Here is a 26,153-nt window from a genome sequence, read left to right as displayed (position 1 = left end):
TTAACCCCTGTTGTTATTCTACTCGGAGGTGTTTACAAAGCTCGGCTATCATCTGGTAGTGATTGTTCTTTACTGATAACGAGGGAGGTAACAGGAAACAGAGCGCAGCAGGGCAACCTGAACACACACACACACACCACACAGAACAAGACACCAGCTCTGTCCCCGGCAACCAACACAGGCCTCAGAGCCAGGGACAGCAGAGCCACGACCCCGGCAAGGGTGTGGGGCGAGTGCAGGCACCCCGAGCGGAGACAGAAATCCCCCCGCCGCGCAATCCCCTCCCCCTCGCCAGTTGACTGCCTGGGTGACACCCTGCTTGACTTGTTGAACTTTGCACCATTGGCCCGGGCCAGATGAGGTTGAAGATGTTAAAGAACTGCTGAAATGACAGCGCAGTGGGGGGCAACTCAGCCCGCCGAGTCTGGGCCAGCGCTAGCTCTTTTAACTGGAGCGCTCGAGTTCAATCTCCGAATCCTTTCATATTCCACCTTTTGAATTGGGTTGTCGTCCCCTCCCTTTGTGGTGAAGCATCCCGTGTCTGACTATCCCTCTGCATGAAAACATTGCTTCTGACTTCCAACTTCAGTCTTTCAGTGATAACCCTCAATCTGTGTCCAGTCTCCCTGTATCCCCCTCCATGTTCCCCATTCCCTCAGTCTCCCCGTTCCCCACTCTCCCCGTCCCCCCGCTCTCAGTCTCCCCGTTCCCTCAGTCTCCCCGTTCCCCCGCTCTCCCTCAGTCTCCCCGTTCCCCCACTCTCCCCTTTTTCCCGCTCTCCCCGTTCCCTCAGTCTCCCCGTTCCCCCGCTCTCCCCGTTCCCCAGTCTCGGAGGCTGTGTGAACAGAGACTGTCTCGTTCGGAGGTCATAAACGGATACTGTCGCCTTGGAGACCGTGAACAGATAATGTCCCCTCGGAGGCTGTAGACTCCATACCTTGAATACTCAGCATTTGCCCCAGTTTCAGAGCAGCCCCTCGCACTTTGCACAGCGTGTTTACAATCCTCTCAGCGTTGGCCTCCGACAGGATGGTGCTGGAATCGAGCAGCAGAACCCCTGGAATAACAGAGTCACGGGTTAGAGTTAATTCGGGGAAGTTAGGCAGTGCGTCAGGCATATAAAGAAGCACAGCTTTTCACTTGCTCAAAGGAAGGTGCACTGAGATACCAGTTTGCGAATTTAGAGACATTCTGCCAATTTGAGTTGGAGAATGTTCTGTCAATGCTTCACAACCAGACAGGACCAGAGCAGAGGAGGGAGTCCGTGTTCCACGTATATATGGGGTGTGAGAGGTTGCAGCCCCTCTTCCATTTTTTGAAGGGGCTGCTCCTCAAATTTTGGTTGCACTTCAGTCCCACGCTCCTGATCTACGGTCACCCCGTGCGGAGGGGAGCGGGCAGGTTGGAGGACCTCCTCGTGGGCCTGCTCCTGGGCCTGGCCAAGAAAGCCATTAATCGGTCCAGGCAGCGGGCGGTCGAGGGGGTCGTCCGGCCTGATTGCCTTCCGCGGCCATGTTCGCGCCCGGGTGGCCCTGGAGATGGAGCACGCGGTCTCCGCCGGCACGCTCGAGCAATTTCGTGACCGGTGGGCGCCGCGGGGACTGGAGTGCATAATAGGTCCAAATGACCAAATTTTAATTTAATTTCTGATTTGTGTTTTTTAAAAGTTACTGGTTTTTTAGTTATATTTGTTTTTTGATTTGATTGATTTAACACAAGAGGAGAGCAGAGGAGGGAGTCCGTGTTCCACGTATATATGGGGTGTGAGAGGTTGCAGCCCCTCTTCCATTTTTTGAAGGGGCTGCTCCTCAAATTTTGGTTGCACTTCAGTCCCACGCTCCTGATCTACGGTCACCCCGTGCGGAGGGGAGCGGGCAGGTTGGAGGACCTCCTCGTGGGCCTGCTCCTGGGCCTGGCCAAGAAAGCCATTAATCGGTCCAGGCAGCGGGCGGTCGAGGGGGTCGTCCGGCCTGATTGCCTCCCGCCCTTCCGCGGCCATGTTCGCGCCCGGGTGGCCCTGGAGATGGAGCACGCGGTCTCCGCCGGCACGCTCGAGCAATTTCGTGACCGGTGGGCGCCGCGGGGACTGGAGTGCATAATAGGTCCAAATGACCAAATTTTAATTTAATCTCTGATTTGAGTTTTTAAAAGTTACTGGTTTTTTAGTTATATTTGTTTTTTGATTTGATTTGATTTAACACAAGAGGAGAGCAGAGGAGGAGGTCAATCTGCCAGGTAGACATTTTCAGAAAAGACAGACTCCCATTTCTCCAGCGCCTTTCACCACCTCAGGACGTCCCAAAACACTTCACAGCCAATGAACTACTTTTTGAAGTGTAGTCACTGTTGTAATGTAGGAAACGCGGCAGCCAATTTGCGCACAGCAAGCTCCCACAAACAGCAATGTGATAATGACCAGATCATCTGTTCTAGTGATGTTGGTTGAGGGATAAATATTGGCCCAGGACATCGGGGAGAACTCCCCTCTGCTTCCAATAGTGGCCGTGGGATCTTTTACATCCACCTGAGAGAGCAGACGGGGCCTCGGTTTAATGTCTCATCTGAAAGACGGCACCTCCGACAGTGCGGCACTCCCTCAGTACTGCCCCTCCGACAGTGCGGCACTCCCTCAGTACTGCCCCTCCGACAGTGCGGCGCTCCCTCAGTACTGCCCCTCCGACAGTGCGGCGCTCCCTCAGTACTGCCCCTCCGACAGTGCGGCGCTCCCTCAGTACTGCCCCTCCGACAGTGCGGCGCTCCCTCAGTACTGCCCCTCCGACAGTGCGGCGCTCCCTCAGTACTGCCCTTCCGACAGTGCAGCGCTCCCTCAGTACTGCCCCTCCGACAGTGCAGTGCTCCCTCAGTACTGCCCCTCCGACAGTGCAGCGCTCCCTCAGTACTGCACCACTGACAGTGCAGCGCTCCCTCAGTACTGCACCTCTGACAGGGTGGCGATCCCTCAGTACTGCCCCTCCGACAGTGCAGCGCTCCCTCAGTACTGCCCCTCCGACAGTGTGGCGCTCCCTCAGTACTGCCCCTCCAACAGTGCGGCACTCCCTCAGTACTGCCCCTCCGACAGTGCGGCGCTCCCTCAGTACTGCCCCTCCGACAGTGCGGCGCTCCCTCAGTACTGGCACTGGGAGTGTCGGCCTGGATTATGGGCTCAAGTCTCTGGAGTGGGACTCGAACCCACAACCTTCATAATTCAGAGGTGAGGGTACTACCCACACAGCCACAGCTGAAAGCTCAGATTTTAAACAAGAGGTGAGCTCAGTTTGGAATCAAGTACATTCCAGTTCTTATTCTTAATCAGTCGATGCTGGATTCATAGAATCGTAGAATAGCACAGCACAGGAGATGGCCATTCGGCCCATCGAGCCTGCTCTGCCATTCAATATGATCATGGCTGATCCTCTATCTCAATACCATATTCCCGCTCTCTCCCCATACCCCTTGATGCCTTTTGTGACTAGAAACCTATCGATCTCCTTCTTAAATATATTCAGTGACTTGGCCTCCACATCCTTCTGTGGTAGAGAATTCCACAGGTTCACCACCCTCCGAGTGAAGACATTTCTCCTCATCTCAGTCCTAAATGTCCTACCCGTATCCTGAGACTGTGACCCCTCGTTCTAGACCCCCCCAGCCAGGGGAAACATCCTCCCTGCATCCAGTCTGTCTAGCCGTGTCAGAATTTTATACGTTTAAATGAGATCCCCTCTCATTCTTCTAAACTCTAGCGAATACAGGCCTAGTCGACCCGATCTCTCCTCATACGACAGTCCTGCCATCCCAGGCCCTACGGCCACTGGAAACAGTTTCTCTTTATTTACTCGATCTAAAGAGATTGGGTCGATTGGGCTTATATTCGCTGGAGTTTAGAAGAATGAGAAGGGATCTCATTGAAGCTTATAAAATTCTAATAGGACTAGACAGACTAGATGCAGGAAGGATGTTCCCGATGGCGGGAGAGTCCAGAACCAGGGGTCACAGTCTAAGGATAAGGAGTAAGCCATTTAGGACTGAGATGAGGAGGAATTTCTTCACCCAGAGAGTGGTGAACCTGTGGAATTCTCTACCACAGAAGGCCGTGGAGGCCAATTTATTCAAGAAGGAGTTAGATATATTTCTTAAGGCTAAAGGGATCAAGGGATATGGGGAGAAAGCAGGGACAGGGTACTGAATTTGGATGATCGGCCATGATCTCATTAAATGGCGGAGCAGGCTCGAGGGGCCGAATGGCCTACTCCTGCTCCTATCTTCTAAGTTTCTATGTTTCTAAACCCTTCATGATTTTGAACACCTCTATCAAAACTGTAGGGGGGAAATATTTGTTTTAATTTTAGCGCCCCGAAAAAGTGAGTGTCCCTGCGCTGCAAACTCAGTGGTAGCTCCCCAAGCAGGAGGCGGGGCGCGGCTGGAAGCGGTCCCCCTCCTTCCTGGGGCGCTAAAGTGAATTTTGCGGCGCTACGTGCAACAATGCCACGCGCGTCGGCACGTAGCGCCGCGGTAATGCAGGCCTCCCTCCCCCCCCCCGATTAAAGGGGCGGGGCCTAGCGCAGCGGGCACGCACAGGGGCCCTGCTGGACCACCGGGGAGCGGGGTGCCGGGAAAGTGGCCGGCACCCCGAAGAAAAAAAGAGGAACGAGGGTGGCAGGTGTTGTCAGTCGGCCACAAATAAAATGGCCGCCCGACACATGCCCTTTTAAGTTGCGTCACCGCGGCTGGAAAAACGCCCCCCTGGCCCTGTCGGACGTATCGTCCGGCGATAGGTCAGGGGGGTGCGCGAGCGGGGTGCAGCGCACGGCGATGACGTCATCGCCGGCGGCGCCGCGTCACGCCACCGGCTACCGCCGCCACTAACCTCCCGCTGAATCTCGTGGGAGGCGTTAGCGGCGCCGCGCCCAGTCTCTAGGGAGGGGGGGGGCGCTAACGGGAGGCACAAAGCAACCCAATTTTTCCCTCTAAGAACGTAACAAGAACAACGCACCAGCCCCCTGCCTGCCGCTTCCCGACCCTGTCTGGTTTGAAACGGGAAAAAGAGAACGAGATGTTTAAAACAAGAAGGACGGGCAAAAATAAACTTGAAAGCATGAAGATCTTAAAATCCATTAGTTCTGAGCTGAACACTCAAAGGAGCCCAATTATTCTCCACCCGCACCCACCCCACCCCCCCCCGCCCCTAATCTCCATTACTACTCCTGTCAGAGGCCTGAACGCTAGGCCTCATCTCATCTGCCTGTTTAGTTCCACTCCCATCAAGCGACCAAAATATTCTCCTCTCCGGGTAGACGGCTCGAAAACAGCCGGATTCTCCTGCGCCGTGCCAATGATTTTGCACTGGGGAGCCATTTGTCGCCGTGGCAACCGGCAGGCCGGGCCCAGAGAGGCTTTTGAACTCCTAATCTGCCTCTTCATCGAGAGAGGAGTGGCAGTCAAAGGGCGTGAGCTTCACGCAGTTTACATAATATTTGCTTGCTTGCGGGTGGAATACCAAGTTGGACTTGGTAATCGTGTCTGAATCAAGTAGAAATCTGAAAGGACGAGAGTTTCAACTCCAGAGCACTAGGCCAGGGGCAGGACAGGGGTGGGGCATGTTAGATCCGTGATTCTTTAAATAGGATGTTTCCCCAAGAACTACACGGAGACTGTAACTTAACAATCAACAGGTGTTCACTGGAGTAGAGTAGTCTCAAGACTGAAGTACAGAAGCCTGCTCCGGCTTTATATACAGGTGTGGTCACTGCCGGTACTACAGTATACAGGAGCTGTAAAACAGTTCTCTCTTAAAGGTACATACACAACAATTCCTCCCCTTTTAGATTAACAGTACCCATAACATTCAAATAACAATTAACACTTTAACATGCACATTAAACAGAAATAGTCCATTTATAAATTCAGTCTTTGGGGCGGCTTCCTGACCCTTTCTGGATAGCGCCTTTCCTGAGGTTCTTGTTCTTGGTGCGGAGGCAATTCTGGCCCCTTTCCATCGGTTCCCACTGCTACTGTTTCTGAGGTAGATGCTGCCAGTATGCCGGGTTCATTCCCAGGTACGCGAGGCATGGGGTTGACTCGTTCCTGTGACGCTAAGATCTGGTCGACGTGGCGTCTCACAATGTTCTCCCCGACATCCACTGTGTACATTAATGGCCCCTGCCGTGTGCATATCGTTCCTGGTTGCCATTTCTCTGTTCAGTAATCACGGGCCAAGACTGGTTGTCCTACATTGAAGCTCCTTGTCGGCTTCTCATTGATGTGCTGGAATTGTTTATCCTCGACATTTCTTCGCACATTTGGTCTGAGCAAATCCAGGCGAGATCTCAACCTTCAGTTAAAGAACATCAAGTCCGGGGTCTGGTTGGTGACTGCATGTGTTGCATTTCGGTAGGCTAACAGGAAATTGTCCACCTTATGCTGCAGTGGAATGTCGTCATCGCACATGGCCCTTACTGCTTTTTTAAAGGTTTGTACAAACCTCTCAGCCAATCCATTGGTGGCTGGATGATACGGAGCGGAGGTGTAATGCCTTACCCCATTTCTCTTCATAAATCTTCGAAACTCTTCGGACACAAACTGTGGTCCGTATCAGAGCAAATCTGCTCTGGCAAGCCGTTCCTGGCAAAGATGGTCCGTAGGACTGCAATAGTTTTCTCCGTGGTGGTGGAGGACATTTGGATCACCTCAGGCCATTTCGAGTGCGCATCCACAGCTGTTAAAAACATTGAGTCCATGAATGGACCAGCAAAGTCAATATGCACCCGTTGCCATGGAGAGGAGGGCCACTCCCAAGGGTGTAGAGGGGCATGTGGTGGTGCATTTTGGACCTTCTGGCATCCTGAGCAGCTCTTAGTTAGGTCCTCGATTTGTTGATCAATCCCCGGCCACCACACATAAGCCCTAGCAAGGCTTTTCATTTTCACCCCTCCCAGATGACCTTCGTGAAGCTCATTTAGCACTCTCTCCCTTAACTTGGGTGGAATTACTACTCGGGATCCACACATCACTGTCCCCTGGCATACTGACAGCTGTTCTCTTCTGGATGAGAATGCTGGCAACAGTGGTTCGCCATGTGTTGGCCATCCCCTCACCGTCAAATCATATACCCGAGACAGTGTCGGATCATTGCGGGTCTCCTTCTCTATATCCGCGTTAGTTACTGGCAATTGTTCAATTATTGATAAATAAAATATCTCGACAGGGTCCACTGCTGGTGCTTCCTCCACAGTAGGCAGTGGCAAGCGTGATAGTCCATCAGCATTTCCGTGCTGTTTCGTGCCTTTATATTCTATTTCATATTGGTTCGCCCCTAGAAAAAGGGACCATCTTTGTAACCGTTGTGCAGTCATTACCGGAACGCCCTTCTTTGGATTAAAGATGGAGACAAGTGGTTGGTGGTCAGTCAGCAAGGTGAACTTCTGTCCATGCAGATAGTGGTTGAATTTTTTTACTCCCCATACTAGGCTGAGGGCCTCCCTGTCAATCTGGGCGTAGTTGCGCTCGGCTGAGGTTAGTGACCGAGACGCAAAGGCTACTGGCCTCTCCAACCCGTCCGGGAATTTGTGCGACAACACCGCTCCAATACCATAGGGTGATGCATCACATGCCAACCGGATTGGTAGTGCTGGGTTGAAATGGGCCAACACCTCTTTTGATGTGATCAAATCTTTGCACTTCTGGAAAGCTCGTTTACATTCATCATTCCACTTCCATGGTACCCCCGTTTGCAGTAGGGTATTCAGTGGGTGTACTACTGTAGACAAATTTGGTAAGAACTTATGGTAGTAGTTCACCAACCCGAGGAACGACCTCAGTTGTGACACATTTTCCGGTGCTGGAGCCTTGACTACTGCCTCAATCTTTTCAGGGGACTTATGTAACCCCTCTTCATCAATAATGTGGCCACAATACGAGATCTGCTTCTGGAAGAACTCGCACTTGTGGCGATTAGCTCGTAGCCCATATTCCTTTAATCTAGCGAGCACCTTCTCCAAGTTGGCGAGGTGCTCACTGTCATTTTCGCCCATGACCAGGATGTCGTCCAAATAACACTGGGTCCCTGGAATTCCTTGCAGGACTTGATCCATTGCCCTTTGCCAAATAGCCGGAGCCGATGCTACCCCGAAAACCAGTCGGTTGTATTGATAGAGACCTTTATGAGTGTTGATCGTGAGGTATTGTTTCGAGGCTTCTTCTACCTCCATTTGCAAATACGGCTGGGCCAGATCAATTTTGGTGAAGCGTTTACCCCCAGATAGCGAGGCGAAAATATCCTCAATCCGTGGAAGCGGATATTGTACTGTGTGAAGGACTGGGTTCACTGTCACCTTGAAATCCCCACAGATGCGGACCTTCTTTGGTTCCCCAGGCGTATTACTCAACGACCTCTTCATTACAGGGACGATGGGTGTAGCCCACTCTCTCCAGTCTACTTTTGGACAGTACTCCTGAACGTTCCAACCCTTCCAGCTCTGCTTCAACGGCTGGTCGGATCGCATCTGGCCTTAAAAAACTTTGGACTTACATTTTCCTCTATTTTAATCGTTGCTGTTATGCCTTTTAGTGTTCCGAGTCCCTCCTGGAACACTTCTTGTGCGTCAGTTAGCATTTTTGACAGTCGTCCAGGTGTGGCGTCGTCATCCTTTTTGGCCTCAACCTTCAGTGCCTGTATGGAATGCCAATCTAGTTGTATCTTCCGGATCCATTCACGTCCTAGTAGTGGTGGTCCTCCATCTGGCAATACATATAGGTCCATTTTAGGTATTTCCTGGCCTTTGTATATCACTTTCACCCTTATTTTTCCTTTGGGGTAGACTTTTTGCCCCGTGTACGTCTTCAAGACAATCTCTGTAGCTTCCAAGGGTATATGTGGAAATAGCCGCTTGTAGTCCCTTTGGTTTATGACTGTTAGTGTCCAATTCCATTTTCACTTGGACTCCGTCTATCTTGAGTGTGACCCAGATGGCCTGGTGATCCTCCATTTTGGTTACCTTATGTAGTTTCAGACAACCCAGCTCCTTGCTTCCGGAGACTGTATCACTTCCCTGTTCGTCTGAACTACTGTCCATCACCTTATGTACCTTTTTGTACTTCTCCTGTGGAGATTTCCTGCTGTTGGTTTTCTTCCCTGACCTGCAGACTCTTGCTATGTGTCCTGTCTTTCCACACTGTCTGCACACTTGGTCCTTGAACCAACAATCCTTCTGATCGTGTGTCGTTCTGCCGCAGCGATAACACTTCCCTGCTCCATATGACATTTCATTGGTGCCGTATTCTTGCGGCCTCCGTTGTATCTCTGCAGCGCCCCGTGCGACTGCTTCGTGTGATACTGCCACGCTGAAAGCCTACACGAGCATTGTAGATGCTATAAGGCCATTCCCTGCCCCCACCTTGGGAAGTCTGACCACCTCTCCCTGTTTCTAGCCCCGGCATACAAACCGCTCATCAAAAGAGTGAGAACATCAGTGAGATCAGTGAAAGTATGGCCAGAGGGGGCAGTCTCGGAGCTTCAGGATAGCTTCGAACGCACTGATTGGGGCATGTTTGCCCATAATGACATCGAGGAATACGCATCCACAGTGCTATTCTACATTAACAGCTGCGTCGAGGTCGTCACGACCCATAAAAATATCAGGACATACCCCAACCAGAAACCCTGGATGAACGGAGAGGTCCGCTCGCTGTTGAAAGCACGCGACGCAGCATTTAAATCTGGCGACGCGGCGGCTTACAGTGCAGCTAGGACCAACCTAAAAAAGGGTATTAGGACTGCCAAAAGGAAACAGACACTGCGGATAGAGGATCATTTCCACAACAACTCGGACCCCCGGCGCATGTGGCAAGGCATCCAGTCCATCACCGACTGCAAGGGCAAAAACACCAGCCCCCCGGTTAGCGATGCCTCCCTTCCGGAGGCGCTTAACAACTTCTACGCTCGCTTCGACAGGGACAACAGGGAGCCGGCTACCAAAGCCTTGCCACTCCCGGAAGACCAGGTGCTCACTCTGTCGACCTCCGACGTAAGGGGTGTTCTACGCGGAGTGAACACACGAAAGGCTGCTGGACCGGATAGCATCCCTGGACGGGTACTCAAGGAATGTGCTGATCAGCTGGCTGATGTCTTCACCGCCATCTTCAATCTGTCATTGGCCCAGGCAGTAGTCCCTACATGCTTCAAGAACGCTACCATTATTCCTGTGCCAAAACAAACGGCTGTGACGTGCCTGAACGACTATCGACCTGTCGCACTCACACCCATCATAATGAAGTGTTTCGAGAGACTGGTCCTGGCTCACATCAAAGCCAGTGTTCCCGCCTCTCTTGACCAACACCAGTTTGCCTATCGTGCAAACAGATCAACGGAGGATGCAATCACAACTGCTCTACACTCGGCACTGAATCACTTAGATGGTAAAGAGACCTACATCAGAATGCTGTTCATAGACTACAGCTCAGCATTCAACACTATCATCCCCAACAAGCTGGCCACCAAACTCCAAACTCTTGGCCTGAACACTTCCCTCTGCAACTGGACCCTGGACTTCCTAACAAACAGACCCCAGTCTGTCAAATTAGGTAACCACACCTCCCCCCCCCCGATCCTGAACACGGGGGCCCCACAAGGATGTGTGCTGAGCCCCCTCCTCTACTCCCTCTTCACCCACGACTGTGTGGCTGTTCATGGGTCCAACACCATCATCAAGTTTGCGGATGATACCACGGTAGTAGGTCAGATCACCAACAACGATGAGTCAGCCTACAGGGAGGAGGTCCAGCATCTCGTGAAGTGGTGCGCCGATAACAACCTGGCCCTTAACATCAAGAAAACCAAAGAAATCATTATGGACTTCAGGAAGTCTAAAGGCGGAAGTCACACCCCCATCCACATCAATGGGGCTGTGGTGGAAAGGGTGGACAGCTTTAAGTTCCTCGGAGTCCACATCACGGAAGACCTCTCCTGGTCCCTCAATACCTCCTCTCTGGTGAAGAAGGCCCAGTGTTGAGTCTGTGTTTTCAAATGCAGTTATACTGAATAACAGGACACAGACTACAGAAGTAAGTAAACAGGTCTTTAGTGATTGAGGGTCAGGGCTGAACTGAGATACACTTTGCTCCGCAGGGTTTATATACCGGTGTGGTCACCACCGGTACTACAATGTACAGGAGCCATCAAAAAGTAGTCCTTCACCTTAAGGTATCCTCTTAAGGTAGTACAGGTTACATACACTACAATTCCTCCCCTTTTAGCTTAACAGTGTACACCCCAAATTAAACATTACATGGATAACATATATACAATTGACACACAAGAACTGTTCAAAGATTCAGTCTCTGAGGAGGCCTCCTGATCCGGCCCGGATAACGCCTTTCAGGGGTCTCTGGTTCGCGTTGCTGGGGTGACTCATCCACTTGATCTCCTATGGATTTAACATCATCCAATATGTTCGAGTCTGAGGTAGATGCTACAGGCTCAATAAGTTCTTCAACTGGTGTCTCTGCCGTAGACATGGGGTCGACCCTTGTTCTCGATTCCACAAGTTGGTCAGCATGACGTCGTATTACGTTCTCTCCAACGTCTACCGTGTACATCAAGGGTCCTTGTCGTGCACTAATTGTTCCAGGTTGCCATTTATCATTCCTACAGTCCCTGGCCAACACTGGTTGTCCTATTTCAAAACTACGAGTGGCCTTGTTATTTACATGCTGGAATTGCTTGTTTTTGACTTCCCGTCGCACATTTGGTTTTAACAAATCCAACCGGGACCGCAACCTTCTGTTATAGAACATTATGGCAGGGCTTTGATTTGTCACTGCATGCGTGGCGTTTCGATACGCCATCAGGAAATTGTCCACCTTGTGTTGTAGTGGAATATGGTCTTCACTCATGGCCTTTATCGCCTTTTTGAACGTTTGTACAAATCTCTTGGCCAACCCATTTGTAGCAGGATGATATGGGGCAGATGTATAGTGTTTCACCCCATTCTTTTTCATGAATTTCTGGAATTCTTCTGACACGAACTGTGGTCCGTTGTCTGAACATATTTGCTCCGGCAACCCGTTCCTTGCAAATATGGTTCTTAGAACTGCGATCGTCTTCTCAGAGGTAGTGGTCGACATCTTAATCACTTCTGGCCATTTAGAATGTGCGTCTACTGCTATCAAAAACATGGAATCCATGAATGGACCTGCAAAGTCGATATGCACACGTTGCCATGGGGCTGAAGGCCATTCCCACGGATGCAGCGGTGCAATTGGAGGTGCATTTTGAACTTTTTGGCACCCTGAGCAGCTTTTAGTCAGATCCTCTATTTGTTTGTCGATACCTGGCCACCACACATAAGCCCTAGCAAGGCTTTTCATCTTGACTCCCCCCAGATGACCTTCATGCAATTCTTTCAGAACTCTCTCCCTTAATTTAGGAGGAATAATCATCCTTGTTCCATACATCAATGTTCCTTGACATACGGACAGCTGTTCTCGTCTGGCTGAGAATGCTGGTAACAGTGGTTCGCCATGTGCTGGCCATCCCTTCACTGTCAAGTCGTAGACCCGAGACAGTGTCGGGTCATTTCGGGTCTCTCTCTCAATACCCGCATTGGTGACTGGTAAGCATTCGATGATGGTCGAGTGAAATATCTCGACAGGGTCAACTGCCTGTGCCTCTTCCGCTGTAGGTAGTGGCAGGCGCGACAGCCCATCAGCATTACCATGTTGCTTTGTACCTTTGAATTCAATATTATATTGATGTGCCCCTAGGAAAAGGGACCATCTCTGAAGCCTCTGCGCCGTCATTACCGGAACACCCTTCTTAGGGTTGAAAATGGAAACCAACGGCTGGTGATCTGTCAGCAGCGTAAACTTTTGGCCTTGCAGGTAATGGTTAAATTTCTTAACTCCCCACACGAGGCTGAGAGCCTCCCTATCTATCTGAGCATAGTTGCGCTCAGCGGAGGTCAATGATCTGGATGCAAAAGCGACTGGCCTTTCCGAGCCATCTGGAAACTTATGTGAGAGCACTGCCCCGATACCATATGGAGAAGCATCACAAGCTAAGCGAATAGGCAGTGTTGGGTTAAAGTGAGCCAACACTTCCTTAGAGGTGATCAGTGCCTTGCTCTTTTGAAAAGCCTGCTTACAATCATCGCTCCACTTCCATGGTATTCCCATTTGCAAAAGAGTGTTTAGCGGGTGTAACACCGTGGATAAATTTGGCAGAAACTTGTGGTAATAGTTAACCAACCCAAGGAACAACCTCAACTGGGATACATTTTCCGGTGCAGGAGCTCTTACAACAGCTTCGATCTTGTCAGGTGACTTATGGAGCCCCTCCTGGTCAATGACGTGGCCGCAGTACGAGATTCACTTTTGAAAGAACTCGCGTTTCTGGCGATTAACTCTGAGCCCATATTCTTTCAATCTGATGAGCACCTGCTCCAAATTTGCGAGGTGATCCTTATCGTTATCTCCTGTAATCAGGATGTCATCCAGGTAGCATTGTGTGCCTGGGATTCTCTGCAATACCTGCTCCATGGCCCTTTGCCAAATTGCTGAAGCCGATGCCACTCCAAAAACCAGTCTATTATACCGATATAAGCCCTTATGTGTGTTGATCGTGAGATACTGACGTGACGCTTCATCAACTTCCATCTGTAGGTACGCCTGCGCCAGGTCTATCTTGGTGAAGTGTTTCCCGCTAGACAGCGAAGCGAAGATATCTTCAATCCGCAGAAGCGGATATTGCACCGTGTGAAGAACCGGATTAACAGTGATCTTGAAATCGCCACAGATGCGAACCTTCCCAGGTTCCCCTGGCTTGTTGCTCAACGAAAGCTTCATGACAGGAACAATGGGTGTAGCCCATTCGCTCCAGTCCACCTTGGACAGTACCCCTGAACGTTCTAGCCCTTCCAGCTCTGCTTCCACAGCAGGTCGTATCGCATAAGGCATCGGTCTGGCTTTGAAAAATTTTGGGTTTGCATGTTCTTCAACCTTGATGGTTGCCGTAATTCCTTTCAGTGTTCCAAGTCCCTGTTGGAACACCTCCTTAGCATCGTCTAAGATTTTGGACAGTCATTTAGGTTTGACGTCGTCCTCCTTACAGGCATCTACAGTCAGTGCTTGTATGGAATGCCAGTCCACATTTATTCTCCGGATCCATTCCCGTCCCAGTAGTGGCGGACCTCCATCAGGTAACACATACAAGTCCATTTTCTGACTTTCTTTACCGTTGTAGACCACATTTACTTTTATCTTTCCTTTGTGGTATACCATTTGCCCCGTGTATGTTTTCAATACAACCTCCGTATCCCTCAGGGGAATGTGCGAGAATAACCTTTTATAATCATGCTTATTCATGACCGTTAATGCCGACCCAGTGTCCAATTCCATCTTCACTTGGACTCCTGCTATCCGAAGCATAACCCAGATAGTTTGGTGGTCTGCTGTGTTACCCACATTATGTATTATCAGACAACCCAGTTCCTTACTGCTGGAGTCTGAATCCGTCTTCTGTTCCTCCGAACTGTTCTCTGTCACCTTGTGTACTTTTTTGTACTTCTCCTGCGGTGACCTTTTGCTGCTGGTCTTCTTTCCTGACCGGCATACTCTCGCTATGTGACCAAGTTTGCCACATTGCCTGCATTCTTTGTCTTTGAACCAGCACTGGTTCTGGTCATGCGTTGTCCTTCCACAACGATAGCACTTTACTGCGCCCAATGCCATTTCATTGGTGCTGAATTCCAATGGCCTTTGCTGTATTTCTGCAGCGCCCCGTGCTGCTGCCTCGTGGGATGCTGCAATGCTGAAAGCTTTGTCCAGCGTAAGGTCCTTTTCCTCTAGCAGTCGCTTCTGGGTTCCTTCCCTTAGGAGCCCACACACAAACTTATCTCTCAGTGCGTCTGCTAGTCCTGTTCCGAACTGGCAGTACTTTGATAACTTGCGCAGTTCTGTTAGGAATTCAGCGTTGCTTTCTTCTTTAAGTTGAATTCTTTTGTAGAATTTAAATCATTCCGCTATCAGCAGCGGCGTGGGGTTTAAATGCTCCTGTAGGATAGTAACAATATCCACGAAACTCTTCCCTACCAGTTTGTCTGGGGTTACAAGGTTCCTTAATAACCCGTACGTCTTCGCACCCATCGAGTTTAATAGGGTTAGTGCTTTCTTATCATCCGGTACCTCATTCGTTGTACAGTAAACTTCGATGCGTTCCACATAAGTGGCCCAATCTTCCAAATCGTTATCAAAAGCAGTGATGTTACCCGTTTTTGGCATCCTTGCTGAGTTTCTCCTTTCCCTTCGGATATTATTATTATTTTATTTTTTTATTTAAGATGGCGGCTTTTCCCGCGCTTGGCGGCTTTTCCCGCGCTTGTCTTCTTCCCCCGCCGACTCAAAATGGCGATTCCCGCGCTGTTGCCGTCCACGCCTCCCAGCGGTCCTTTATTTTCCCCTGCGTTGCTGCTCTTGTTCCCCGCCGCTCCCACGGTCCTTGTGGCCATAAACGCTTTTCTGGCTGCTGTGCGTCTCTGCCCCGATTGCAGTCCGGCCCCTGACACCGGCTGCGGTCGTGTTCTCCGCCCTTTTCGTCGTTTTCCCTCCCCTTCTCCCACTGACAACTCGGCCGACTTCCCCCCCCGTGCCGCTCGATCGGGCTTACCCGCCGCTGTCGTCGAAGGGATGCTCACTGATGTTTGACTTCGTGGCCAGAACCCAACCCGGGTTCCCGATGGCCTCCCGTGCGATGCAGTGCTCAGCAGGATGTTGAGGGCGGATGCCCTTGTTCGACACCCGTTTCTGAGGACGAAGCTTCCTTTGATGCAAAACTGCCGCTAGGTAAGATCAGACTCGTCGCCACTGTTGAGTCTGTGTTTTCAAATGCAGTTATACTGAATAACAGGACACAGACTACAGAAGTAAGTAAACAGGTCTTTAGTGATTGAGGGTCAGGGCTGAACTGAGATACACTTTGCTCCGCAGGGTTTATATACCGGTGTGGTCACCACCGGTACTACAATGTACAGGAGCCATCAAAAAGTAGTCCTTCACCTTAAGGTATCCTCTTAAGGTAGTACAGGTTACATACACTACACCCAGCAGCGCCTATATTTCCTAAGGAGGCTGAAGGGATGTAACCTGTCACCCCTGATCCTCTCTAACTTTTACCGCTGCACAATAGAGAGCATCCTGACGAACTGTATCACAGTATGGTATGGCAGCTGTAGCTACTATGACCGGAAAGCCCTGCAGCGGGTAGTCAAAACTGCCCAACGCATTACCGGCACCCGGCTACCGACCATAGAGCACATATACCAGAAACGCTGTTTACGGAGGTCACGGTCCATCATCAAAGACCCTACCCACCCCAGCCACAGTCTGTTCGCCCTCCTGCCATCTGGGAGACGCTACAGATACATTCGCACCCGAACGACCAGATTTAGGAACAGCTTCTTTCCCAGGGCTGTCATCCTACTGAACTCCACAAATAAACTCTAAAGCCTGCACATCTGCCAATGCACTTTATTATGGTTATGTTTATGTTAATGTATTACAAGCCAAATGTATGTTGAATGTTTAAATGTCTTAATCTAAATGTACACTCTCGGGAGCCGCAAGCCTACATTTCGTTGTACTGCACTTGTGCACTAACAATGACAATAAAAGTTGATTTGATTTTGATTTTTTGTCCAGCGTAAGATCCTTTTCTGATAGAAGCCGTTTCTGGGTTCCTTCACTTTGAAGCCCACACACAAACTTGTCCCTTAATGTATCTGATAGACTCGCTCCAAACTGGCAGTGTTTCGATAACTTGCGCAGTTCCGTTAAGTACTCAGCATTACTTCCGTCTTTATGCTGGTTCCTTTTGTGGAACTTAAATCTTTCTGCTATCAGCAGCGGTGTGGGGCTTAAGTGGTCCTGTAGGATTTCTACTGTGCTTTTGAAATTCTTCTCCACGGGCTTCTCTGGGGTTATCAGGTTTCGCAGTAAGCCATAAGTTTTTGCACCCATGGAATTTAACAAAACCAGTGCTTTCCTAGCATCTAGCACTTCATTCGCCCTGCAGTACACCTCAATACATTCCACATGTCGCCCAATCTTCGACTTCATTGTCGAACGCCGTGATACTGCCACTCTTCGCCATCCCTGGGTGTAGTTTAACTGTCTAAATGGCATCTCCTGCGCTCTCCTTTCTTCTCCGCTGGAACAAAATGGCGTCTCCCGCGCTTTCCTTCCTTCCCGCGCTCGCCCTTCTTCTCCGCTGTGGCTTCTAAAAATGGCGTCTCCCGCGCTCTCCCTTCTTCTCCGCGGCTCAATAGCGTCTCCCGCGCTCTCCCTTCTGCTCCCCGCAGACGCGGTTCAGCCCTTGAGCCCTGGCTGTGCTCTGCGCGTTCTCCTGTGCGCCTTTCCCGTTGCCGTAGCTCGGTCCTGAACCCGGCTGCTGCTTTACCCTCTCTCTCTCTCTCTGCTCGTTTGTCCTCGACGCCGCTCGGTCGTTTAACCCCTGGCCGCGCCCTGTGCGCTTCACCCTCTCTCTTACCCCGTCGACGCTGCTCGGCTTTTCTACGCCGTCGGTCGGCTCCCGCCACCGCTGTCCGGGAAAGGTGTGCGCTGCACCTGTTGCCAGTCTGTTGCTGGATCGTCGTGGCTGGGGAACCAAGCCCGGCTCTCAACAGCCACTCCTGCAATGTTGACTTGCTGCCGGATGACTGGGTGGTTGCTTGTGGTCGACGCCCGTGCTTCTGGCCTCGACTTTCTTCCACCGTCCTCCCGGAGCGACTCCTCGACGGGAAATGCAGAGTTGCAGGCAGATTCGAATCAACCTCGTCGCCACTGTTAGATCCGTGATTCTTTAAATAGGATGTTTTCCAATAACTACACGGAGACTGTAACTTAACAATCAACAGGTGGTTACTGGAGTAGAGTAGTCTCAAGACTGAAGTACAGAAGCCTGCTCCGGCTTTACATACAGGTGTGGTCACTGCCGGTACTACAGTATACAGGAGCTGTAAAACAGTTCTCTCTTAAAGGTACATACACAACAGGGCAGGAGATCTGACACTTGCTTTGCTGCTGATGAAATCTTCAGTTCAAGAAGCACAAACGTGGACCTTTCGGCGTTCGGTTTACATTTTAGAAATTTCTAGAAAGCCCAGTCAGAAATCAATAGCAAAATACTGCAGATGCTGGATGTGGTATCTTGAGGTGGCCATAGATGGAGACGGACACAGGTTAACTCCGTAACATGGTTTAATCAACACTTGCACATAAAAGCTTCTGCCATGAGGCAGCAAAAACAAAGAGTACAACCAGTACAGACCAGACTTAACTCAGGAGACCAATTGCCACAGCACCACCTGGTGGATCAGGTTACTCATAACCTCCCAGGTTACTACACTGGAAATCTGAAGTAACAACAGAAAACGCTGGAAAAACTCAGCAGGCTAGGCAGCATCCGTGGAGAGAGAAACAGAGTTAACGTTTCAGGTCTGGGATCCTTCATCAGAACTGGGAAAAGCTGGAGATGTAACAGATATTAAGCAGATGCAGAGGTGGGGGGGACGGCGGGGGGGGGGGAGGAATTGAAGGAACAATCTGTGCTTTTGTAAGAGGTAGGAAAGATAAAATAAAATCACTCCCACTCTAATCTCTCTGTCCTCAGCCTATTACATTATTCCAAAGCAGCTCAACGTAAGCTCGAGGAACAGCACATCATCTTTCAATTAGGCACTTTACAGCCGTCTGGACTCAACATTGAGTTCAACAAATTTCAAACTATAACCCCTGCCCCCATTTTTCATGCTGTATGATTTTGCCATTCCCTGTTGCAACATTTTATCTTTCCTGCCTCTTACAAAAGCACAGTATATTCCTTCCTCCCCTCCTGTCTCCACACCTGCTTAATATCTGTTACATCTCCAGCTTTTCCCAGTTCTGACGAAGGGTCTTCGACCTGAAACGTTAACTCTGTTTCTCTCTCCACGGATGCTGCCCTGGCCTGCTGAGTTTTTCCATCGTTTTCTGTTGTTATTTCAGTCAGAAATCAGTTGTGTCAAAGGCCGTTAGGTAGTGTTGTGGTTATGATACTGGACTAGTAATCCCGAGGATGGAGGCCAAGCTTCGAAGCCCCTTCCCCAGACTCACTTTAGGCCGTGGGCCTCCCAACTTTCTGCAGGTCAGAAGCTTGCTTCCCGCCCTATCCCGAGTAGGAAGTCGACCAGCAGCTTGTAAAAGAGGCCGGCACTCACTCTGGGATCCTTACCCTGCTGAATAAACAGTGACTCTGTACACTTACACAGTGAGTGATCCTTACCCTGCTGAATAAACAGTGACTCTGTACAGTTACAGTGAGTGACCCTTACCCTGAATAAACAGTGACTCTGTACAGTTACACAGTGAGTGATCCTTACCCTGCTGAATAAACAGTGACTCTGTACAGTTACAGTGAGTGATCCTTACCCTGAATAAACAGTGACTCTGTACAGTTACACAGTGAGTGACCCTTACCCTGAATAAACAGTGACTGTACAGTTACACAGCGAGTGACCCTTACCCTGAATAAACAGTGACTCTGTACAGTTACACAGTGAGTGACCCTTACCCTGCTGAATAAACAGTGACTCTGTACAGTTACACAGTGAGTGACCCTTACCCTGAATAAACAGTGACTCTGTACAGTTACAGTGAGTGACCCTTACCCTGAATAAACAGTGACTCTGTACAGTTACACAGTGAGTGATCCTTACCCTGCTGAATAAACAGTGACACTGTACAGTTAACCAGTGAGTGACCCTTACCCTGCTGAATAAACAGTGACTCTGTACAGTTACACAGAGAGTGATCCTTACCCTGCTGAATAAACAGTGACACTGTACAGTTAACCAGTGAGTGACCCTTACCCTGAATAAACAGTGACTCTGTACGGTTACACAGTGAGTGACCCTTACCCTGAATAAACAGTGACTCTGTACAGTTACACAGCGAGTGACCCTTACCCTGAATAAACAGTGACTCTGTACAGTTACACAGAGAGTGACCCTTACCCTGAATAAACAGTGACTCTGTACAGTTACACAGCGAGTGACCCTTACCCTGAATAAACAGTGACTCTGTACAGTTACACAGTGAGTGACCCTTACCCTGCTGAATAAACAGTGACTCTGTGCAGTTACACAGTGAGTGACCCTTACCCTGAATAAACAGTGACTCTGTACAGTTACACAGTGAGTGACCCTTACCCTGAATAAACAGTGACTCTGTACAGTTACACAGTGAGTGATCCTTACCCTGCTGAATAAACAGTGACTCTGTGCAGTTACACAGTGAGTGACCCTTACCCTGAATAAACAGTGACTCTGTACAGTTACAGTGAGTGACCCTTACCCTGAATAAACAGTGACTCTGTACAGTTACACAGTGAGTGATCCTTACCCTGCTGAATAAACAGTGACACTGTACAGTTAACCAGTGAGTGACCCTTACCCTGCTGAATAAACAGTGACTCTGTACAGTTACACAGAGAGTGATCCTTACCCTGCTGAATAAACAGTGACACTGTACAGTTAACCAGTGAGTGACCCTTACCCTGAATAAACAGTGACTCTGTACGGTTACACAGTGAGTGACCCTTACCCTGAATAAACAGTGACTCTGTACAGTTACACAGCGAGTGACCCTTACCCTGAATAAACAGTGACTCTGTACAGTTACACAGAGAGTGACCCTTACCCTGAATAAACAGTGACTCTGTACAGTTACACAGCGAGTGACCCTTACCCTGAATAAACAGTGACTCTGTACAGTTACACAGTGAGTGACCCTTACCCTGCTGAATAAACAGTGACTCTGTGCAGTTACACAGTGAGTGACCCTTACCCTGAATAAACAGTGACTCTGTACAGTTACACAGTGAGTGACCCTTACCCTGAATAAACAGTGACTCTGTACAGTTACACAGTGAGTGATCCTTACCCTGCTGAATAAACAGTGACTCTGTGCAGTTACACAGTGAGTGACCCTGCACAGACTGAGGTGGGGTTCCTATCCTTCGGCCCACCCACTGTTGCCTGAGCTCTCTACCCTCAAGCGGGACCGGTCCCTACGGGCACTTCCGACTCTGAAACACAGGACGGTTTCCACCCAGTGAACACAACAGATATTTATTAACAGCCCACTGAGTCGTAGAAGGGTGTATCTGTCAGTGCTGCACTCACCCTGTGATCTGCTCTCTGCGCTGAAAGTCTTTCTCGCAGCTTCCACCAGCGTACCGATTCCAACTCTGATCGCTAGTCCTGGGGGAAACATCAACATCAGACCCTGGTTACAGCATTGAGTGGGACAGACACTACGATCGGGGCACGACTAACGCCCACACACACACAGTGATGGAACGGGGGTCTGTATCTGTGATTCCCCCACACACAGAGTGATGGGACAGGGGTCTGTGTCTCTGATTCCCTCACACACACAGTGATGGGACAGGGGTCTGTGTCTGTGATTCCCCCACACACACAGTGATAGGACGGGGATCTGTGTCTGTGATTCCCCCCACACACACGGTGATGGGATGGGGGTCTGTGTCTGTGATTCCCCCACACACACACAGTGATGGGACAGGGGTCTGTGTCTGTGATTCCCCCACACACACGGTGATAGGACGGGGGTCTGTGTCTGTGATTCCCCCACACACACAGTGATGGGATGGCGGTCTGTGTCTGTGATTCCCCCACACACACAGTGATGGGACGGCGGTCTGTGTCTGTGATTCCCCCACACAGTGATGGGTCGGGGGTCTGTGTCTGTGATTCCCCCACACACACACACAGTGATGGGACAGGGGTCTGTGTCTGTGATTCCCCCACACAGTGATGGGATGGGGGTCTGTATCTGTGATTCCCCCACACACACGGTGATGGGACGGCGGTCTGTGTCTGTGATTCCCCCACACACACACAGTGATGGGACAGGGGTCTGTGTCTGTGATTCCCCCACACAGTGATGGGACGGGGGTCTGTGTCTGTGATACCCCCACAAGGTGATGGGACGGGGGTCTGTGTCTGTGATTCCTCCACACGGTGATGGGACGGGGGTCTGTGTCTGTGGTTCCCTCACACACACACAGTGATGGGACGGGGGTCTGTGTCTGTGATTCCCCCCCACACACACACACAGTGATTTGACGGGGGTCTGTGTCTGTGATTCCCCACACACACAGTAATGGGATGGGGGTCTGTGTCTGTGATTCCCTCACACACACACGGTGATGGGACGGGGGTCTGTGTCTGTGATTCCCCCACACACACAGTATTGGGACGGGGGTCTGTGTCTGTGATTCCCCCCACACGGTGATGAGACGGGGGTCTGTGTCTGTGATTCCCCCCACACGGTGATGAGACGGGGGTCTGTGTCTGTGATTCCCCCACACACACAGTATTGGGACGGGGGTCTGTGTCTGTGATTCCCCCACACGGTGATGGGACGGGGGTCTGTGTCTGTGATTCCCCCACACGGTGATGGGACAGGGGTCTGTGTCTGTGATTTGAAATCATTAGCCAGTACCTGACAAACCAAATTAATCTGGGACAGTTCCAAACAAGCGACAAACACATCAGCAGGTCATTAAATGACTGAGGGGCCTTTGTCGTGTCTGCTGGGACTGTGACAGTCCTCGCGTCTAATGAGGCATCGGGTGATCGTCCGCTGTATGGAATAGTAAGCAATTCAATTCCTACCGGAGAGAGGGAGAGACAGAACGAGGGAGAGAGAGAGAGAGACAGACAGTGAGAGAGATAGAGAGTGAGAGCCAGAGAGAGGGACAGAGAAAGCGAGAGAGTGAGAGCGACAGAGAGAAGGAGAGAGGGAGAAAGAGAGTGAGAGAGTGAGAGAAACAGAGAGAGAAAGAGAGTGAGACAGACAAAGAGTGAGAGAGAGAGAGAAAGAGACAGAGAGTGAGAGATAGTCAAAGGCATGGAGAGAGTGAGAGACAGAGAGAGAGACACAGAGTGAGAGAGACACAGAGTGAGAAAGAAAGAGGCAGAGAGAGGGAGCGAGAGAGAGACAGAGAGTGAGAGAGACAGAGTGAGAGAGACAGAGAGTGAGAGACAGAGAGTGAGAGACAGAGAGAAAGAGACAGAGAGAAAGCGAGAGAGTGAGAGCGACAGAGAGAGGGAGAAAGAGAGTGAGAGAGAAAGTGAGAGAGACAGAGAGAGAAAGAGAGAGAGTGAGACAGACAAAGAGTGAGGGAGAGAGCAAGAGACTGAGAGTGAGACATATTTAAAGACACGGTGAGAGCGAGAGACAGAGAGAGAGAGAGAGTGAGAAAGAGAGAGGCAGAGAGAGGGGGCGAGAGAGAGACAGAGAGTGAGAGAGAGAGAGGCAGAGTGAGGGGGCGAGAGAGAGACAGAGAGTGAGAGAGAGAGAGGCAGAGAGAGGGGGCGAGAGAGAGACAGAGAGTGAGAGAGACACAGAGAGAGAGAGACAGAGAGTGAGAGAGAGAGAGGCAGAGAGAGGGGGCGAGAGAGAGACAGAGAGTGAGAGAGACACAGAGAGAGAGAGACAGAGAGTGAGAGAGAGAGAGGCAGAGAGAGGGGGCGAGAGAGAGACAGAGAGTGAGAGAGACACAGAGAGAGAGAGACAGAGAGTGAGAGAGAGAGAGGCAGAGAGAGGGGGCGAGAGAGAGACAGAGAGTGAGAGAGACACAGAGAGAGAGAGACAGAGAGTGAGAGAGAGAGAGGCAGAGAGAGGGGGCAAGAGAGAGACAGAGAGTGAGAGAGACAGAGAGTGAGAGACACAGAGAGAGAGAGAGAGAGAGTGAGAAAGAGAGAGGCAGAGAGAGGGGGCGAGAGAGAGACAGAGAGTGAGAGATATTCAAAGACACAGAGAGAGCGAGAGACAGAGAGAGAGAGACAGAGAGTGAGAAAGAGAGAGGGGGCGAGAGAGAGACAGAGAGTGAGAGACAGAGAGTGAGAGACACAGAGAGAGAGAGACAGAGAGTGAGAGTGACAGAGAGAAAGCGAGAGAGGGAGAGAGAAAGAGAGAGAGTGAGACAGACAAAGAGAGAGAGAGAGAGAGAAACATAAAGAGAGAGAGAGTGAGACAGACAGAGAGTGAGACAGAGTGAGACAGAGAGAGCCACAGAGAGAGAGACAGAGAAAGAGAGAGAGTGAGACAGAGAGAGAGACAGACTGACAGACACAGAGAGAGAGAGAGACACAGAGAGAGAGAGAGAGACAGACAGAGAGAGTGAGACAGAGAAAGACAGAGAAAGAGAGAGAGAGTGAGACAGAGAGAGAGAGGGGTCAATAGAAACAAACAGAGCAGGAGAGGCAGGCAGATAGAGACAGACAGTGACATACCACAGACACTCAAACTCTCACACACATGCACAAGTGTACACACACACACACACACACACACACACACACACACACAGAACCACACATCACTGTTAAATATCTCGCCAGCACCTACCTCCAAAATTGGCCAATCGCTCGAGTCGCGTTGTCGGTACTTTCAGTTCTCGCGCTTTATGATTCAGCTAAAGCAAAACGAAATCAGACTGTAACACACAGAATAAACCCACCCCCATCTCCACCCCCACCCCCCATTCCCCACCCCCCACCTAATCCCAAACCATCCATCCCCCACCCCCATCCCAAACCATCCATCCCCCACCCCATCCCAAACCGTCCATCCCCCACCCCATCCCAAACCATCCACCCCCACCCCATCCCCCACCCCAACCCCACACCCAGCCCCACCCCATCCCCCAACCCAACCCCATTCCCCACCCCACACCCACCCCATCCCCCACCCCACCCCATCCCCCACCCCAACCCCACCCCACCCCACCCCATCCCCCACCCCACCCCATCCCCACCCCAACCCCACCCCACACCCACCCCATCCCCACCCCAACCCCACCCCACACCCACCCCATCCCCACCCCAACCCCACCCCACCCCATCCCCACCCCAACCCCACCCCACACCCACCCCATCCCCACCCCAACCCCACCCCATCCCCCACCCCACCCCATCCCCACCCCAACCCCACCCCACACCCACCCCATCCCCACCCCAACCCACCCCACACCCACCCCATCCCCCACCTGCCCTGGGAGTGTTTGATGGGACAGTGCAGAGGGAGCTTTACTCTGTATCTAACCCATTCTGTACCTGACCTGGAGTGTTTGATGGGACAGTGTAGAGGGAGCTTTACTCTGTATCTAACCCATTCTGTACCTGACCTGGGAGTGTTTGATGGGACAGTGTAGAGGAGCTTTACTCTGTATCTAACCCGTGCTGTACCTGCCCTGGGAGTGTTTAATGGACAGTGTAGAGGGAGCTTTACTCTGTATCTAACCCATTCTGTACCTGACCTGGGAGTGTTTGATGGGACAGTGTAGAGGGAGCTTTACTCTGTATCTAACCCGTGCTGTCCCTGCCCTGGGAGTGTTTGATGGGACAGTGTAAAGGGAGCTTTACTCTGTATCTAACATGTGCTGTACCTGCCCTGGGAGTGTTTGATGGGACAGTGTAGAGGGAGCTTTACTCTGTATCTAACCCATGCTGTACCTGCCCTGGGAGTATTTGATGGGACAGTGTAGAGGGAGCTTTACTCTGTATCTAACCCGTGCTGTACCTGACCTGGGAGTGTTTGATGGACAGTGTCGAGGGAGCTTTACTCTGTATCTAACCCTTGCTGTACCTGCCCTGGAGTATTTGATGGGACAGTGTAGAGGGAGCTTTACTCTGTATCTAACCCGTGCTGTACCTGACCTGGGAGTGTTTGATGGGACAGTGTAGAGGGAGCTTTACTCTGTATCTAACCCGTGCTGTACCTGACCTGGGAGTGTTTGATGGGACAGTGTAGAGGGAGCTTTACTCTGTATCTAACCCGTGCTGTACCTGCCTGGGAGTGTTTGATGGGACAGTGTAAAGGGAGCTTTACTCTGTATCTAACATGTGCTGTACCTGCCCTGGGAGTGTTTGATGGGACAGTGTAGAGGGAGCTTTACCTATGTATCTAACCCGTGCTGTACCTGCCCTGGGAGTGTTTGATGGGACAGTGTAGAGGGAGCTTTACTCTGTATCTAACTGTGCTGTACCTGCCCTGGGAGTGTTTGATGGGACAGTGTAGAGGGAGCTTTACTCTGTATC

The 26,153-nt window shown here is 50.8% G+C and overlaps 1 protein-coding gene across 1 annotated transcript in view; it reads right to left on the bottom strand.

Annotated features, from left to right (window-relative positions):
- Positions 1-26,153, bottom strand: part of LOC147092828 (atypical kinase COQ8A, mitochondrial-like) — a 57,750-nt gene that overhangs the window by 26,848 nt on the left and 4,749 nt on the right. The window contains exons 2-4 of the mRNA XM_085975697.1: positions 24,463-24,529; positions 21,207-21,284; positions 938-1,057 (exon numbers count right to left, since the gene is read on the bottom strand). Of these exons, the coding sequence (XP_085831823.1) occupies positions 938-1,057; positions 21,207-21,284; positions 24,463-24,529 (265 nt within the window). The remainder of the gene's footprint in view (positions 1-937; positions 1,058-21,206; positions 21,285-24,462; positions 24,530-26,153) is intronic.

The sequence above is a fragment of the Somniosus microcephalus genome, unplaced genomic scaffold (assembly GCF_052327205.1).
Source record: "Somniosus microcephalus isolate GS21.2 unplaced genomic scaffold, FLI_Smic_1.0 unresolved_chr2, whole genome shotgun sequence".
Taxonomy (NCBI): domain Eukaryota; kingdom Metazoa; phylum Chordata; class Chondrichthyes; order Squaliformes; family Somniosidae; genus Somniosus; species Somniosus microcephalus.
Note: the sequence above shows the minus strand (reverse complement) of the source record. Positions and strands in the feature narration are given on the sequence as shown.